At 36.8% G+C, this 16,625-nt stretch overlaps 1 protein-coding gene across 1 annotated transcript; it reads left to right on the forward strand.

Moving 5' to 3' along the window:
- Positions 1-804: 804 nt before the first annotated feature.
- On the forward strand, positions 805-4,452 carry LOC149393279 (homeobox-leucine zipper protein ATHB-17-like). The gene is made up of 4 exons (XM_089616334.1): positions 805-1,065; positions 1,239-1,471; positions 1,709-1,788; positions 4,176-4,452. The coding sequence occupies exons 1-4, from the start codon at positions 969-971 to the stop codon at positions 4,375-4,377; spliced, it is 612 nt and encodes a 203-aa protein (XP_089472460.1). The 5' UTR covers positions 805-968; the 3' UTR covers positions 4,378-4,452.
- The last annotated feature ends 12,173 nt before the right edge of the window (positions 4,453-16,625 follow it).

Consider the following 16,625-nt stretch of genomic DNA (forward strand, 5'->3'; position numbering starts at 1 on the left):
AGTTATATCTCGTCGGAATCGAGCATGAAAGACCGAAATAGGGATTGAAAAGATAGAAAGTGAAAGTGAAATGAGTGTATTTGTTCAAAAAGGTATTTATGTCCGAAATTGGGACAAAAATCAATTTTTAGATATTTTTAAAGTGTGAGGTCTAATCCCAATATTTTGTTAATTTGTAGGTCTATAAAATGAAATTTTCTCTATAAAATTGGGAGAGAGAAGTATAGGCGGAGGACCCCAGAGAGTGATTCATAGGGAAACGAATGATTTTGGCAGCTGACCTTTGAACCGACAAACAGACTATACCCATATATCTATTTATATATATTAGAGAGATGTCGATTTTAATTTCGTTTTAAACTTCAAAGCCACCTTGCCGCTAATTTTCCCACACTAACCATTTTGTCTTCTTTGGGACACGTGTCATCTATCAGATGGTCTCACCCTTTGACTTGACGACCTCCAGTCAAACTAACCCTACCCCAACTCCACGGCCATGACCACATTTCTTCCCCTAAAATTAAAATAATTAAAAGCAATATATTTATATTTGTGCTCATATATATATATATATATACACGTATAATTATACGTATATATATATCGTAATAATACGGCCGTTTCCTAATTTCTCCAACGTGATACATATAATTATTTATATATTACTTATTTTGGCTCTGGGGTTTCTTTCTTTTAAGTCTTTTGTCCTCTTTTCCACTATCTGTATTTGACCTTACAAAAAAAATAAATAAATAATTTTCCTCCTCTCCCTGTTTCAAGTCATCATTGTATGTATTATATGGTTTTGTGCTTTTCATTTCGAGTCTCCTTTTTGTTTTATAACTTTACCCTTTTCATTTATATATATGTTTACTTTCTCTTGTTTTCTTCAGCTTAACAAATCCTTTAATTAGTTTCTTGTACATCTCTGGTCTTGTTTTCTCTGCAAAGTTTCAATCATATAGATCATGAATATTAAAAACTTGTATATGGCGATAGTACCTACCAGCCCTTCAAGCTTGGAGCTTTCCATATGTGTGCCAGGATTCTCTTCTTCTCGTTCAGGTAACATATTCATATATATATATATATATATATATATATATATATACTAATATGTGTGTACATGTAAAGTTTCTAATATGGATCTTTATTTTTTTCTCTTTTGTGTTGTTCATATATGTGTTCATCATATATTGTTCTAAATTCTATACCCTGAATAATATATATAATTCTAGTTAGAGAGCTGGACATTAACGAACTGCCGAGATCATCAATGGGAGAAGAAGATAATGATGAGCAAAAAGAGTGGATGAGAAGAGCGAGTATGGAATTGGAAGAAGAAGAAGAAGAAGAAGAAATTATGATAAACAATGATATTAATGGACCGGCTCGAAAGAAACTCCGTCTCACAAAAGAACAGTCTCGTCTTCTAGAAGAAAGTTTCAGACAACACCACACATTAAACCCTGTAATATTATAAACTCATATATATATATATATATATATATATGCATACGTACATGTTTGTTTGTTTCGTCTATTTAATATATAAATTACACAGTTTATATGTAGAAGTAGAACATCAAGAGGGGTCTTTGTTAGTATTATCTAAGCTGAGCAATTTCCGTGTCTTTTGTATTAAGTACACTAATTAATTGTTAATAAATGTGAATTTGGAAGTTTGTTTATCTAAATAAATTTGCAGAAACAGAAAGAGGGTTTGGCGTTGCAGTTGAAGCTGAGACCACGCCAAGTTGAGGTGTGGTTCCAAAACCGTAGGGCCAGGTATGTTAATATATATGTATATGTATATGTGGAATTAAAGAAAGACATCTATATATATATATATATATATACATATATATATATAATGTTTATTAATATACGCATATGTGCTGTTTATATTACGGCCTGGCATGGCATGTAGTTAGCTAGGTCATGAACAATGAATTTCTCGGAATTTATATGATTTACTAGTTGTCAGTTTGAATTTAAGTAAGGTGTAGATAATCTGTGGAAATTGGCTGTGATAATGCTTTAAAATTAATCTAAAAAATAGTATATTTATAAGTTTTTATTGCAAAAATAGATATTTCAAATTGTAAATGATTTTTCTTCTATTACTGTTTTTGATCTTCAACAAACCTTGTTTAGTGTAAACAGTTTTATTTATGAAAAAAAATAAATGTTTATAATTTGAAGAAACACTCTTCTTTTAATATATTATTCTTATAATTTTCTCTTGATATATTCAGCTTAGCCCTTGACATAATATAAATGAACAATTAAGTCACCTCACCCCAAAAAAACCAAACTCTGCAGGCAAAATACGCTTGATTTCTAGGTAGCTCAATAATTCATTATCTTTTTAAAAAAATATGTAACCAAAGTACGCTTGATTTCTAGGTAGCTCAATAATTCATTATCTTTTTTAAAAAATATGTAATATTTTTATTTTATTAAAAAATAACTGTCAAATCGAATTAAATTAAATTAACTATGTCAGTTAATTCAATTTATTTCGGTCAAGTAACTATTTTCTTAATAAAATAAAAACATTGTCTAAAATATTAAAAGAACTAGAATATTAAACTCCTTATATATATATATATATATATATATATATATATATATATATATATATATATTCTTCTTGTAAAGTAATATACCATCTGAATCTGATTCTACACTTCCGCTTTTTTCTTTTTCTTGTTCTTATCGGGATATACGTTTTTGAAGGGCAATATATCAATTTTCTTGGTTTCTGGGGAGAGATTATAGGACTTTACAGGGAAGCTAATGATATCAAGTTTTTCTGCAAGGGAATTAAATGTATACGTTGAATTTTCATGAGAATTAAATGCTTCATTTTCCATGTCATGGCAACGGGTACGGGTAAGGCCGGGTACACCTATTCCGTTACCCGTACCCGTTATAATTTTTTACCCGTTACCCGGACCCGTTTACCCGGATTTTGAGACGGGCCGGGTAACGGGGATACCCGCCGGGTAAACGGGTTAAAAATATTGGACCCGTTACCCGTTTACCCGGTTTAAAAAAAGGGTAGCGGGTCGGGTAGACCCGCTTACCCGTTTATAAAATAAAAATCTATCAACAATATAAAGTTTAAAAATAATATATCATCTTTAGGTAAACATATGATTTATTATATTTTTTAAAAACAATGTTTAAAATATATCATCTAATTATGTAAACATATGATTTATTATATTTTTAAATATTTAAAAGTTAACGGGTCGGGTCCCGGGTAACCGGATACGGGATGGCTATTCCGTTACCCGTACCCGGACCCGTTAAAACCTTAACGGGTATTATCCGTTTACCCGTTTACCCAAAAAGAACGGGTATTACCCGATCCGAATAAATCGGGTAACGGGCCGGAACGCGGGTAACGGGTCAAATTGCCAGCGCATTACTCATTTCAAGCGCTGGATCAAGCTAAAGATAATTATCTAGTCATGCCTAAAAAATAAACACATAATTTTGGGTTACTAGTTTGACTACGGGTATTGTATTAGTAAAAACACAACAATAAGAAAAAAAATATAATGTTTAAGAAATTCAAGTCATTAATGAAAACTTTAATGCATTATATATAACCAATCCGTTACTATTACAAACTAGTAGTTTCACGTTCACCAATTAAATAAGGCTCTATATTTTTATAGTAACTCCACAATTTATATATAATTGTTTTCAAAATAAAATATTAATATGGAAACTGCACTTTCTTAGATTTTGTGTAAATTAAAGAAAAAAAAATTTATAACCACAAATCGCATAAATATATTATGATGAATTTGATGAATTGTAATAATTATATGATAGTAAATATTGGTCCGGTGGTAGACATTTTATGAAATCATAAATGATGTTGCAATGTTATGGGTTAAGCTGATTGTTTTGTTGTCCAAAGTTTGTAAGAATCGTAATTTAAAGCATTGATAGCAGGATAGGATATAGAAATATTATATATTGTTGGTGATCATAATGTCTAAGGTGTGTCTCTTCTCTTGTGTGTGTGTGTGTCTTCTCACTTTCATCATTAGATACGTGCATGTGTACTATGTCACATCACACACGTGACACATGTATATATATATATATATATATATATATATATATATTCATTACTTATATATGATGTATAGGAGCAAGCTGAAGCAGACAGAGATGGAATGCGAGTACTTGAAGCGATGGTTCGGATCGCTGAGGGAACAAAACAGAAGGCTCCAAAGAGAAGTGGAAGAGCTGAGAGCCATGAAAGCACACGTGAATGCCATGTCTCCCCACACCTGCGAGCCCACTCTCTCAATGTGTCCCCGTTGCCAGCGTGTCACCCCCAGAGACTGACTCATTTCGTTTCATTATTTACTTCTTCATAATTAGAGAGATGAAATCGGCTAGTACATGTCTTCGATCATGTATTTTACAGTTTTATAGTATGGAATAGTTGTATAAACTCTAATCATTAAAACAAAAAAAAAAAGTAGCATGTTTAAGAAGTTGTGGTAACTAAATCTCACATTTTCGGGATGTAAATCTTGATATGTTTGATTCCTGCATTCCTTAGGAAAATCACATATACATAAACATACATACATATATGATCACTATTACAAAATACAGGCTGCGGCGGGTTATGCTTGGACGACATATAAAAAAAATTGTCGTCCAACCATGATAAAACAGTTATATCACTGCGGCAGTTGAAAACAGACGGTGACGCAGACTTGTTGGACGACAGTCTTTAACCGTAGTCCAAACGTATGTTAACCGTGGTGGTTGAAGCTTGGAGGTTTGTTATTAACGTTCGTCCAAAAGTATGCTATTTTTATTTTTAAATAAAATGGCGCCGCAACAGATAATATTCCATGGCGTGAAATTATGCTGCTGTGGCGGGGATTGATGCTGCTTTTAGTTTTTGAATCTCTACCTTGCACGACATTCTTTTAACCATCATCTACCTTGCAATTGGCTAGTAATGTTCTTCACTGCATGCATATTCAAATCAATCAACGCACAATATATTTAATCCACATTCATGCATATTCATAAGTTTCATGCAATTGGCTAGCAATGTTCTTCACTGCATATCCATATTCATGACCCACGAAAATGTCATCAGAACATATCGGAATGCCAATCTCCGAAAGCATCTTGCACACTTTTACACAAATCACTTTAATTACCATCTAATATGGATGTATTTGTTAACAATATTATATTAATATTGACAGAAATAAAAGACAATTTGCATGGAAGAAAATTAAACGGACAAACAAAATACAAATAAAACCGGCTAAACCTTAGAACCGGGAAAAACAAAACGGAGAAAAAGGAAAGAAACAGTCGAGCCCGTTGGACGGTTTCCTTGAAGCTTTTTATCGCCCTCCCACGGATGCTGGAATACTTGAGCGAAAGCCTCCCAAGATACAATGACTACAGAGGCAAGCTTAGCACCAATACACTTGACTCTCGGCGAACTAGAACATGTGCGAAAACTATCACCAAGACAAAGGAAAAGAAATTTTCTGGAAGAGGAGAGAGTTCGGAACAGTGGGAGATATGGATTTCTTATGTGTGTTCGAATGAGAGAGCTAAGACTCCTTTATATAGGCGAATTTGAACCACCCAACCTTAAAGGCTTTTATTTCCATTAACGCACTCATAAAGAGCTGTTACACACGCTCAAAACCATTGCATTGACGCAGACTTGTTGGACGACGGCTTCTTCAATTGTTATAGCATCGTAAGTCGAAATTGGAAGCAAAGTTTTTTTTATTTTATAAAGATAGCGATTTGAATACTCACCCGCATATTTTAATCACCCAAAACTGTGTCGTGTGTCTCGGTCAGTAAAGTACTCATCCAAACACGTCCGATTGTGGCGATGGTCTTCTTTCCCATTCTCCAATAATCATGAGACCGCATTCATCACTTTTAGCTTATGTTTGGACGAAAGATTGTGGCAACCCTCATTCAACGAGCAACTTCACGAATGCTATTGCCCTTTTCAACACTTTGTTCTTCGTTTCTCGCATTTGTTTCTTTTTTTCACATTGACGTTATCTTCTTTACAAACCCGGTATCCAAGATCAATGCTAATAACATGATCTCCAATAATTCCGGTTTGTGAGCACCGCATCCACCTTCAATTTCATATCAAGCATCTCGCGTTCTAACTTTTGAAATTCAATTGGAGTGGTGTTATAAGGAGTGAAAAAAATGCTTGGATTGTGTGACGAATTTATTGGATTATCCTTGAACTCGACCGGAATACTCCTTTGATCCCAATGATACTTGCAAGACATCTTCCTTATCCTTTAGTTCGCACTCAGGTTGGTTGCTTGCGAAGTTAAAACATCCAGTAAAATACAATTTATGAGTAAAATAAATTTAAATAGTTAGCAATATATGAAATCAGCTTACAATTTTCTTCGCGACTTCTTTCAAAGTTGGATCCTTGAACTTCTCGTTATTCTTTGTCGACTACAGCCAAAGTGTCTCCCTTCCAACTCATTGACCATTTTTGTCAAACTATTGCTAAAAAGAAAACAAAAAAATTCATTTTGATGAAATTTCAAGGAAATAAGCTGTCTCAGACCGCAGCGAACAAATATCAGGCCACGGCGGGAATTAGTTTTTCCTGTACGTACCCGCCGTGGCTATAACAGTTACCACACCGGCGTAAATAATCAAAATCTATCAATAAAGTAACCTAGTATTCCTCGGCACGGCTAACAAATACCAAACCGCGGTGATCACATATATTACACCTTTCCTACTATGTTAAATAGCGTAAAAACTAATAAAAACAGTATTAAAAAAGACATGCTAAATAGCAGGATATAAAAAAAACACATAACTTTTATAAACATATTACAAATAGCTAAATAAATAACTTACTAGTTTTTTTTGTCAAGCTTTTGGTATACATTTCGACCTCCTCTTGATATGTAAATATTTGTGTAGAATTTCACAGCACTAAGTGGATGTTATAAAATGTTTTGGCCGTCGGTGTTCTCTTTGATCAACGCTGCATATAAGGGACGTTCTAGTCACAGCAATTATGGACGTTCCGGCCGCGGTAAGAATCTGTTTCCTAGGTTCTAGCCAATGCGAGATAAATGATGGCCGCGTCGTTGATTTCCAGAGGCTATCCAGAGAGTATCAATTGATTTTGTGCCGTGGTTAGGGACGTTTCGACCATGACAATAGTCTTTTTTCTACGTTCTAGCTACGGCGGGAGAAATTTAGGCCGCGGCCTTAATTTCCAGAATTTATCTAGAGAGTATCAATCGATTTCACACTGCAGTTAGGGATGTCCTGGCCGCGCAAGAGTCTGTTTTCTAGGTTCTAGCCACAATTGTAATGATTCAGTCCGTGGCGGGTATCTGTTTTCTTGGTTCTAGCCACGTCTTGGATTATTTAGGCCATGGCGGGAGTCTATTTTCTATGTTCTATTTCCATGAATTTTACACATTTCACATATTCACAAATCAATTATCATCAAATTCACAATCAATCTTCAATATAGGCATTAAAAAAAAAAAAAAAAACTATCATTCAAGCATATAATACATAACATAATAGTCTCAAAACCAAAAAAACCAAATAAAAAATTATTGTTCAAATATGAAACATAAAAGTTAAAACAAAACACATAAAAGTTAAAACATTAAACATTAATCCATTGTTCAAACTATATATATAAAGGTGTCGGTGCTGGAGGATATTGCGGTGGTCACTGTGATGGCTCATGTAAAAAAATTTCGTACATTAGGATATAGTGGACTTGGATCCGCTGCTTCTTGCTGATATCCATTCGCCTGTATAGCTCATTCAGCTGATCGATGTGACGAATGTCATACTCACTTTGTTATCCCATATATGCCTATGAATACTGGAATCCATCGATCATGTAGTGAACACCCTGAGAGATGTACTCCGCTGTGGCCTGATCGATTGCTCGAGGTAGTGACGTTGGCTTCCAACATTCACTCACATATGCGGCAACAAAACGAGTACGGCGCTCGTCACATCGATCAACTGAATGAGCTATATATATGGAGAGTTGAAGGCTGAGAAGTTTGAGCTCGTGCTCACAGACGTATGGGGGCCATATCCAGTCGCTTCTCTTGGAGGTTCCCGCTACTATGTGACCTTCATCAACGACTCCACGAGGAAGGTATGGGTTTATTTTATGAAGAATAAAGCAGATGTATTTGCTACTTTCAAGAGATGGAAGGCCATGGTGGAGAATGAGATCGACTTGAAGATGAACTGCTTGAGGTCTGACGATGGCGAAGAATACATTGATACCAACTTCAAGCAATAATGTGCCGACAATGGAATCAAGATGGTGAAGACTATTCTAGGAACCCCCCTCCCAAAGGAATAGAGTAGCGGAGAGGATGAACAGAACCCTGAACGAGCGAGCTCAAAACATGCGGATACACGATGGACTGCCCAAGACATTTTGGGCAGATGCAATCAACACGACGGCCTTTCTGATTAATCAAGGACCCTCCGTCTCCTTGGATTTCAGAATTCCAGAAGAGGCTTGGAGTAACAAGAAGGTAAACCTTTCTTGTTCGAATGTGTTTGGTTGCTTATCCTATATTCATATTAATGATTCTGTTAGAAATAAACTTAATCCGAAATCTAAGAAGTATTATTTCATTTGCTATGGTAACAACGAGCTCGGCTATCATTTTTGGGATGCCAAATTGAGGAAAATTGTTCAGAGCAGGAGCGTTGTCTTCAACGAGAAGCCAATGTACAAGGACGAGCTCAAGGGAAGCTCGGAGAGTAAGGCTTTCGATAGAGAGAAGGCGACGATCGACCTGAGAGACTTATCGCCGATCAACCGAGCTGAACGAACATGCTTCGACAATTGATGAGAGATGGATCGTGAGAGCAAAGACGAGGCTAATGAGGATATTGAGCTCAAGGTGAGCTGAACATGACCAGAGTCAGTAAACCGGTGCAGAAGTTCTCTTCGTCTCTCAACTACATCCTCCTGAATCATAGAAGAGAGTCGGAGTGCTACGAAGAGACAATACAGGTCGATTTCTCGACCAAGTGGGAGCTCACCATGAGGGATTAGATGGATTCATTCTTGAAAAATCACACTTTGGAGCTGGCCGAGCTGCCAAGAGAAAAGAAAACTCTACATAACAAGTGGATGTACCGAATCAAGGAAGAAACTGGCGGAAGCCAACGGTTCAAAAGAAGGTTGGTGGTGAAAGGCTTCAACAAAAGGAGGGAATCGATTTCACCTAAATCTTCTTTCTTGTAGTCAAGATCATGATGATCAAGACCGTGCTTTGGCTGGTGGCCAAGGAGAATCTTCATCTTCAGCAGATGGACGTGAAGACGGATTTCCTTCATGGCGACCTCGACGAAGAGATCTACATGAGGCAGCCCGAATGCATCGAGGTGAAGGGAAAAGAGGAGCTCGTGTGAAACCTCCAAAAGAGTCTCTATTGGCTTAAATAGGCCCCAAGGTAGTAGTATAAGAAGTTCGACAACTTCATGAAGCGAGCTGAATTCGCCAAATGCGAGGCCGACCACTGCTGCTACTTCAAGAGACTAGAAGACTCCTACATCATTCTTCTTCTCTACGTCGACGACATCTTAATAGAAGGTGCTGACTTACATGAGATTGATGAGCTGAAGAAAAGACTGTCCAAAGAATTCCCGATGAAGGACTTGGGAGCCGCAATGCAAATCCTCGGGATGAGGATCAAGAGGTCCAGAGAGGACAGCAAGCTCTCACATGAGGAGTACGTGAAGAAGGTGCTCCAGTGCTTCAACATGGAGGATGCAAGGTCAGTCAGCACACCGCTGGCTAGCCACTTCAAACTTTCCAAAGAGCAATCGCTGGTGACGGAGCACGAGCTAACGTACATGAACAAGATCCCCTATGCTTTCGACCATTGGAAGCTTGATGTACGCAATGGTGTATAGGAGGCCGAAAATTGCTCATGCATTGGGAGTTCTGAGCGTGTTTATGAGTAACCCGGAGAGTGAGCACTGGGAGGCTGTGAAGTGGATCCTTTGATACCTAAGAGGCAGCTCGAGCTCGGCATTAATATTCAGGAAATCCGAACTGGGATTTCAAATCTACGTCGGTGTGGAGAATGGAGGCGACGTTGACAGCAGGAAGAGCACGTTCGGATATGTCTATACGTTCAGAGGGACGACTATCTATTGGGTGTCGAGATTGCTAAAAACATTGTCGCCTTGTCAAGCTGCGAGGTGGAGTACGTGGTCGACACCGAGGCCACGTAGAAGATGATGTGGTTGTAAATGTTTTTGCACGAGCTGAATCATGACCATAACGGGAGTGTGCTATACAATGATAGCCATAGTGTCATTCATTTTTCAAAAGAACCCGGTGTATCATGGTCGGACGAAACATATACAGCTGTGATACTGTTTGGTGATTAATGCACCTTAAATAACCAATTAAATGCGGAAGAGAATAATTACGTTAACAAGAGTTAATTATTAACATGGTTATTAAACAAGATCTAGATTACTTAATTAATTAATCATAAGAAACTTCATCAAGCAACCATATCATATAAAAGACGAGTTTAAGAAAACTTACAGTTTTAGGCTCACGACCTGAAAGCTTTCACAATCCGTCTTCGTCGAGAACGTACAAGCCTCCACACGATCAGATCTGGAACTCCTCCTTCAAGGACTCGATGTGATGACACCAAAGTCTTCCGAAAAGTAATATCTATGGAAGATAAAAAAAAAGAGTGGGCTTCGTTATATCTCACTAGATATGGAAACGAGGTATTTCCGATCTTTCTCTCTAATTTCTAAGAATGGAATTGAAGCAATTCCGAGGGGAGGAAGGAGAAACAAGCACACGGCCACAAAGGAGAGTGTGTAGGCGTTTGTAGCTGTATGGCTAGGTTCAATTTTGCTTCATATCAGCCCTCTATTTATAACAGTTTAAAAGGTACTTTATAGAATATTCCAGAATATTCTAAAAGATATTATTTCCTTTTATTGTGTTCACACTAGTGGATTAAATCTCAGCCATTGGATCTCAACAAGTGAATCCTATTTTTCCTCTCATCCATCAGATCAATATCTAGGATTTTATTTTATACAACAGTATAAAATATTTTCTGTTGAGAAAATCTAGGAAATTATATTCTCCTAGATATTCTCCTAAATGTCGTCCTAATATTTAGCCTAAATATTAAGAGAGAATATAGGAAAATATATCTCCTATTTATTCTCCTATATTTTGGAACAGAAAAAAAATACTAGTTACCATATCAGTGCAAAAAACATCCAACATCGTAGGGGGTAGGCGATTTTTTGCTTTTTCAAGGCTCAATAGATATAAGCCCATTAAACACTTATTTACTTGTCCAACAATAAATAATAAGTTTATTTACTTGATCTAGCAATAAATAAATAGCTTTACTATAAATATTTATTTAATTCCCAAAATACCATTTTTGGGATTTAATGATGTCAATCACTATTACAGCAAGTGAGATTATAATAAAAATACATACTATAATATTAACGTTCTTATCTGCCTTTATCGAAACCGAATCGGGGATGATGGACCTAGTAGTAGAAGCTTAACAAATTCAATCAAAAAGACTGAACTCTCCTTCAATATTAGAATTGTATTTACTCATCGTAACGAGTATCCACTAATTTAGTCAGTACGTGATCATGACCCTCCAGGTTCTGCCCGTATCGAGATAGGTCAATTTGTTCTGTTATACCTTTCTCGTTACATATAAGCCCTAAGCATCGTTGCTTTCCCAACGAAAGATTCAACCGAACGTAAGCCAACTTCGGAAGTTTGCAGAATCAATCGGTTCTAGAATCAACCCTTGGGTGTGAGAACATTAACTTTCTTTCAGGAAGGCTAGATTCCGCATATGTAAACCACTTTTTTCTACAATCATGTCCCGAGTTCCCAAAACATCCATTTATTTAACCTTAATTGGCATTTAACGTGATGAATCAAAGAACTCGGTAACACGACGTAGAAATCCACGATCACTTCAGAATTAAGATCAAGCGTCACTGTGACCATCATTTGTGACCCTGGCTAGGGTGTCGTACCGGTCCTTAAACGACACATCTATATGCAAAGTGTGTCCGGGTCGTACACTTACCACAAGTGCAGAATGCTTTCACTAAGCGATCAACCTTCACTTGTGTTCCACATTTATGACTTTAGATAAGGCTTCCCAGGCACATATCAGTCATCGACCAAGTTTTAGTTCACCGCCCCAACTCGGATGCCCACCATGCGATTCAGTTTGATATGGAGACTATGGATGATAGTTGTTATTGATTCTGAATGTTATCAAACCTCAACCCACTAATCATATGATGCTAATACAGTAACTTCTTGTCTTATTTAGTAATCATCATCTTATAGTGGGCAATATTCCTTACAGATACCACTTCATCAGATCAACGTTGAAAGATAGAGTGTTAGTGCCTGAGAAGATTGTAGGTAGTAAGAATCGAACTGAAATGTTGACGAAGTCAATGCCATATGATAAACTGAAGTTCTGCTCGATTTCAGTTGGACTCTTTGCTTGAGGATTCAAGTCACCGTTGCAGATAGAGGCATGTGATGAGATTAGTCTCCAAGTGGGAGATTGTTGGTGTATGGAACCTAATCAGTCGTCAAACTGACGAGCTGAAGACCTTTCGACAATGATTTATGGATTGACCTGTGCTCAGACATAGGGTTTGGAAATATGGTGGTAAGACCCATTTCCAAAGGGTCGTAGGGGGAAGAGTCCCTTTGGCTGAAAAATCATATTGTAAGGTTTATTAGTTTAGGGTATTTTGGGAATTTCAGGCCTGTCTACTAGCCCTAGTGTCTTCTTTATAAATTTCAAGTGCACCGATTATCTTTGTAGGGCGCAAAAAAGTTATAAACACTTTTTCTCCCAAGTTTGGGTTTAGTGAGAATATGCAGCGGCGAAGTGGATGTAGCTTTCACATTGAACGTGAACCACTGAAAATCATAGTGTGTTATTGGTTCTTTGTGTATTATTCGTTTTCTGATTTTAGGTTGGATTTGGGGATCGAATCTTAACAGTCGCAATGTTCATATCATGGAGGAGTCCGGCTACATACGTCGTGAGGTGGAGATCTCATTCCCTAACTCCGAAAGGAAGTAGAGCTATCGAGGTGTAGAATCCGCAAGATATCAATTTCTAAGATTCTTCGGGAAGGGCGATCGTGAGGCTAGAGACAATTTCCCTCAGTCACAAAGAGATCAAGGCGGAATGGGAAAAACTTGAAAGGCCCGAGATGTCCTTGTGTTCTTAGGTGAGTAGTTCTAGATGGCGATGAACCGTCGTGTGGCTTCCTTTAATGGACTGGATGACTAGGCTCCTTATTCTTGCTTCATTTCCTAAGTCGACTGATGTAGAATAATGGAAAATAATGGATGTTCCTCTTGGTAAAGTGAAAGAGCTAGTGAATATGGTTTCTACAAGCCCCTAAACACTTTGAGATGGTTGATAATAACTTTGTTTGTGATTCCATATAGTGTAAATGAGTGAATCTGTGAGAAAATATGCCGCACCAAAAATCGCACATAATACCTTTAACGACGGACTTTTAAGTGCGACTTTGCCGCACCGAAAGTCGTACCTAATAAACTACTAGGTGTGACTATATGGGCATTAGGTGCGACAATCGTCGGACTGGAAGCCTCTATTTGTTCTAGTGAGGGGTGAATCGTTATTGGTGTAAAAGTTGAGGGGGGGAAATATGTAATTTATCCTTACTATAATTATATTTTACTCATCGTAAGGGCGTCCACTGTTATAGTAAGTTCATGATCAAAATCCTCCAGGTTTAACTCGCATCGAGAAAGGTCAATTATTCTGTTATACTTTTCTTGATGCATATATTCCCTAACCACCGTTGCTTCCCCAACGAAAGATTCTTTTGCACGTACTTACAACAAAAGTAATTCAGTTTAATACGGAGACAAAAGATTTGATGAATGTTTCATAAATCTATAAACAGAATTAACGATTTCGATTCATATACATAAAATGTCATAACTTAATTTTATTCATAATTTGAGCAAAAATTACAGAGAAATCTTCTCTTGGGCAAGAATTCCTAACAATCTCCCACTTTGACCTAGAGAAGATGTAGCATATTTCTAAGACTCATCCCTTCTATGTGTTTAACAAACACACGTTTAGGCAGCCCCTTTGCCATCGGATCCGCTATGTTATCCAGCGTCGAGATCTTCAGGACAACAGTCATGTCTCCTCTTCGAACTATCTCCCTTATGAGATGGTATTTTCTATCTATATGCTTTCCACTCTTATGGCTACGAGGCTCCTTTGAGTTTGCTATAGCTCCAGTGTTATCATAGTGGTGTTGTACAACTTCACTCATGTTAGGAACCACCTCTAGTTCTGCTAAGAAATTCTTAAGCCTAAAGACCTATTTGGCTGTCTTGGAAGCCGCAATGCACTCTACTTTCATCGTGGAGTCTACGATACTGGATTGCTTTATAGTTCTCCAAAAAATTGCTCCTCCATTGAGAGTGAACACTAACCCAGACAAAGATTTAACATATCACCGTCTGCTTGAAAATCAGAGGTAGTGTATCCTTGTACCACCAATTTATTACTTTTGTACACCGGCATCATGTCCCTAGTTCTCTTAAGATATTTCTATATGTGTTTAACAGTTGTCTGTTGGCATTGGTGCCCACAAGAAGAGTAGTAGTCATAACTTATATACATTTGCTGTAATAAAGTGTTACGAAGACTCTTGCTTGTAACTGCTGAATAATTAATAAAAGTTGAAACGTTCATTCATTTTTCCTTGTCTGTTTGAAGGTTTATGATAAACTATAGTCTTTAGTCCTTAAACAAACCTAACAACAAATGAAGAGTCAAATATAGATTTGCATGAAAAAACTCTTCATGGTTTGCTTAAAACAGTATATTCACAATTTAAGGATCAAAGGGCTTTTGATCTCAGTATGATTGTTAAGAGAATCTATGAGGTCTGGTTATGGGACATTGAGAAATTGACCAGTGCACTTCTAGAGACAGAATAAGAACAAAACATTTAACATCTTATGTCTCGGAGTCACTATGTATGAATTGCATCATGTTTACCTCAATCCTGAAATGAGACATGTCATTTCATAGCTTATGTACTCTCATTTGAGAAAGTCATAGCTCTAGACTCACTATGTGATATAGACAAGACCTATTGGTGAAGTACTAAGTTATGAAGATGTCCTGACCAACTTTGTGAAGATCTCATAGATATGGAATTCATGTATAAGATTGCTAAAATGCAATGTATATCACCTCGTGATTTGTTCCTTGAAATGTGAATACATGAACTGGCCAGTGTCCAAATTGAGTCATGACTCTTTTGGAGAATCAATGTGACTTGTTAGCTCCTCGTCAATACATTGCTTCTAACTTATTCACAAATGACAAAGGAGTTGAGGAAATAACAACTAGAAGGGTAAAGTAATAATTTTGTAAATCCCATCTAGTTGATGATATTCATGAAGGGTAAACATAGATAATATTCAATGGATTCACTCATCACAATTAAGAAGAATTCTTGAGTAGAAAATATATTCATTTGAACCGAGAGATTTCAGTGTCCACTCTTTAGTGGAGTCAGTTGACATTAAACTAGAATTTGGAAAAGGTTTGTGAACTTTTAAGTCCAAGTATGCTAGCTTAAGCTTTGTTCATTTGAATCCATGAGGTCACTACCACAAGTCATTAAAGTAGGATTAGTTAAACAGGAAAGCTAAGTCAAAACATGTTCAAATGTTGAACTAGACAAGTTTTAAGAAAATTGTCTAAAGGGTAATTTTGTCTTTTTAGACATAGGATAGTATGAATGTTAATAAATAAGTTTTTTGACATTGTCATATGATGACAATAAATTCATGTCACACGGCCATACTAGTATATTGGGCCATGAGGATTGAATTTCATTTCGTGGAATTTTATCTGAAAATTCTAAATGGATTTTTTTTATGTTGTCATGAACAAATAAAGAAACATCTAGAAACGTGTTCTAGAAGGCTCAAAAATCGTCCAACCCATTTGTGCATTAATGTATGAAGATACTTTCCAAAATAAAAAGATGAAACAAATTTGCTTCTAGAAGCAATAGAAGTGGGCGGCCAAAGAGAGAGAAAAACAAATGAGGAAACAAATCCAAGGACTTGAATGCCCTATGTTGCACGTCCAAGGGTAGAAAGAGGAAACTATGATTTGCTCATGAATATATCATATTCAATGGAAAAGAGTAAACTACCTTTTCAAGGGAAAACCTCCTCCTATAAATACCCCACCTCATTCACAATTCACAACACACAATTTTAGATATTGAGAATTTCTCTCTCTAGAACTTGTAGCCCCCCCACCCTTTCTCTCTCTATCTCTTCTTGTCCTTTTTGTTTTGGCATCTAGGTCCTCATTAGACCTAGCATTTTGTTTTAGCTCTTTGGCTCAAAGACTTGTTCTTGAGTCATTGTGTTTAAAATTACCCACACACTGAATCCAACC

This window comes from Urtica dioica, chromosome 6, assembly GCF_054948205.1.
Source record: "Urtica dioica subsp. dioica isolate 48M chromosome 6, U.dioica_male_clone48M_v1_H2, whole genome shotgun sequence".
Classification (NCBI taxonomy): Eukaryota; Viridiplantae; Streptophyta; class Magnoliopsida; order Rosales; family Urticaceae; genus Urtica; species Urtica dioica.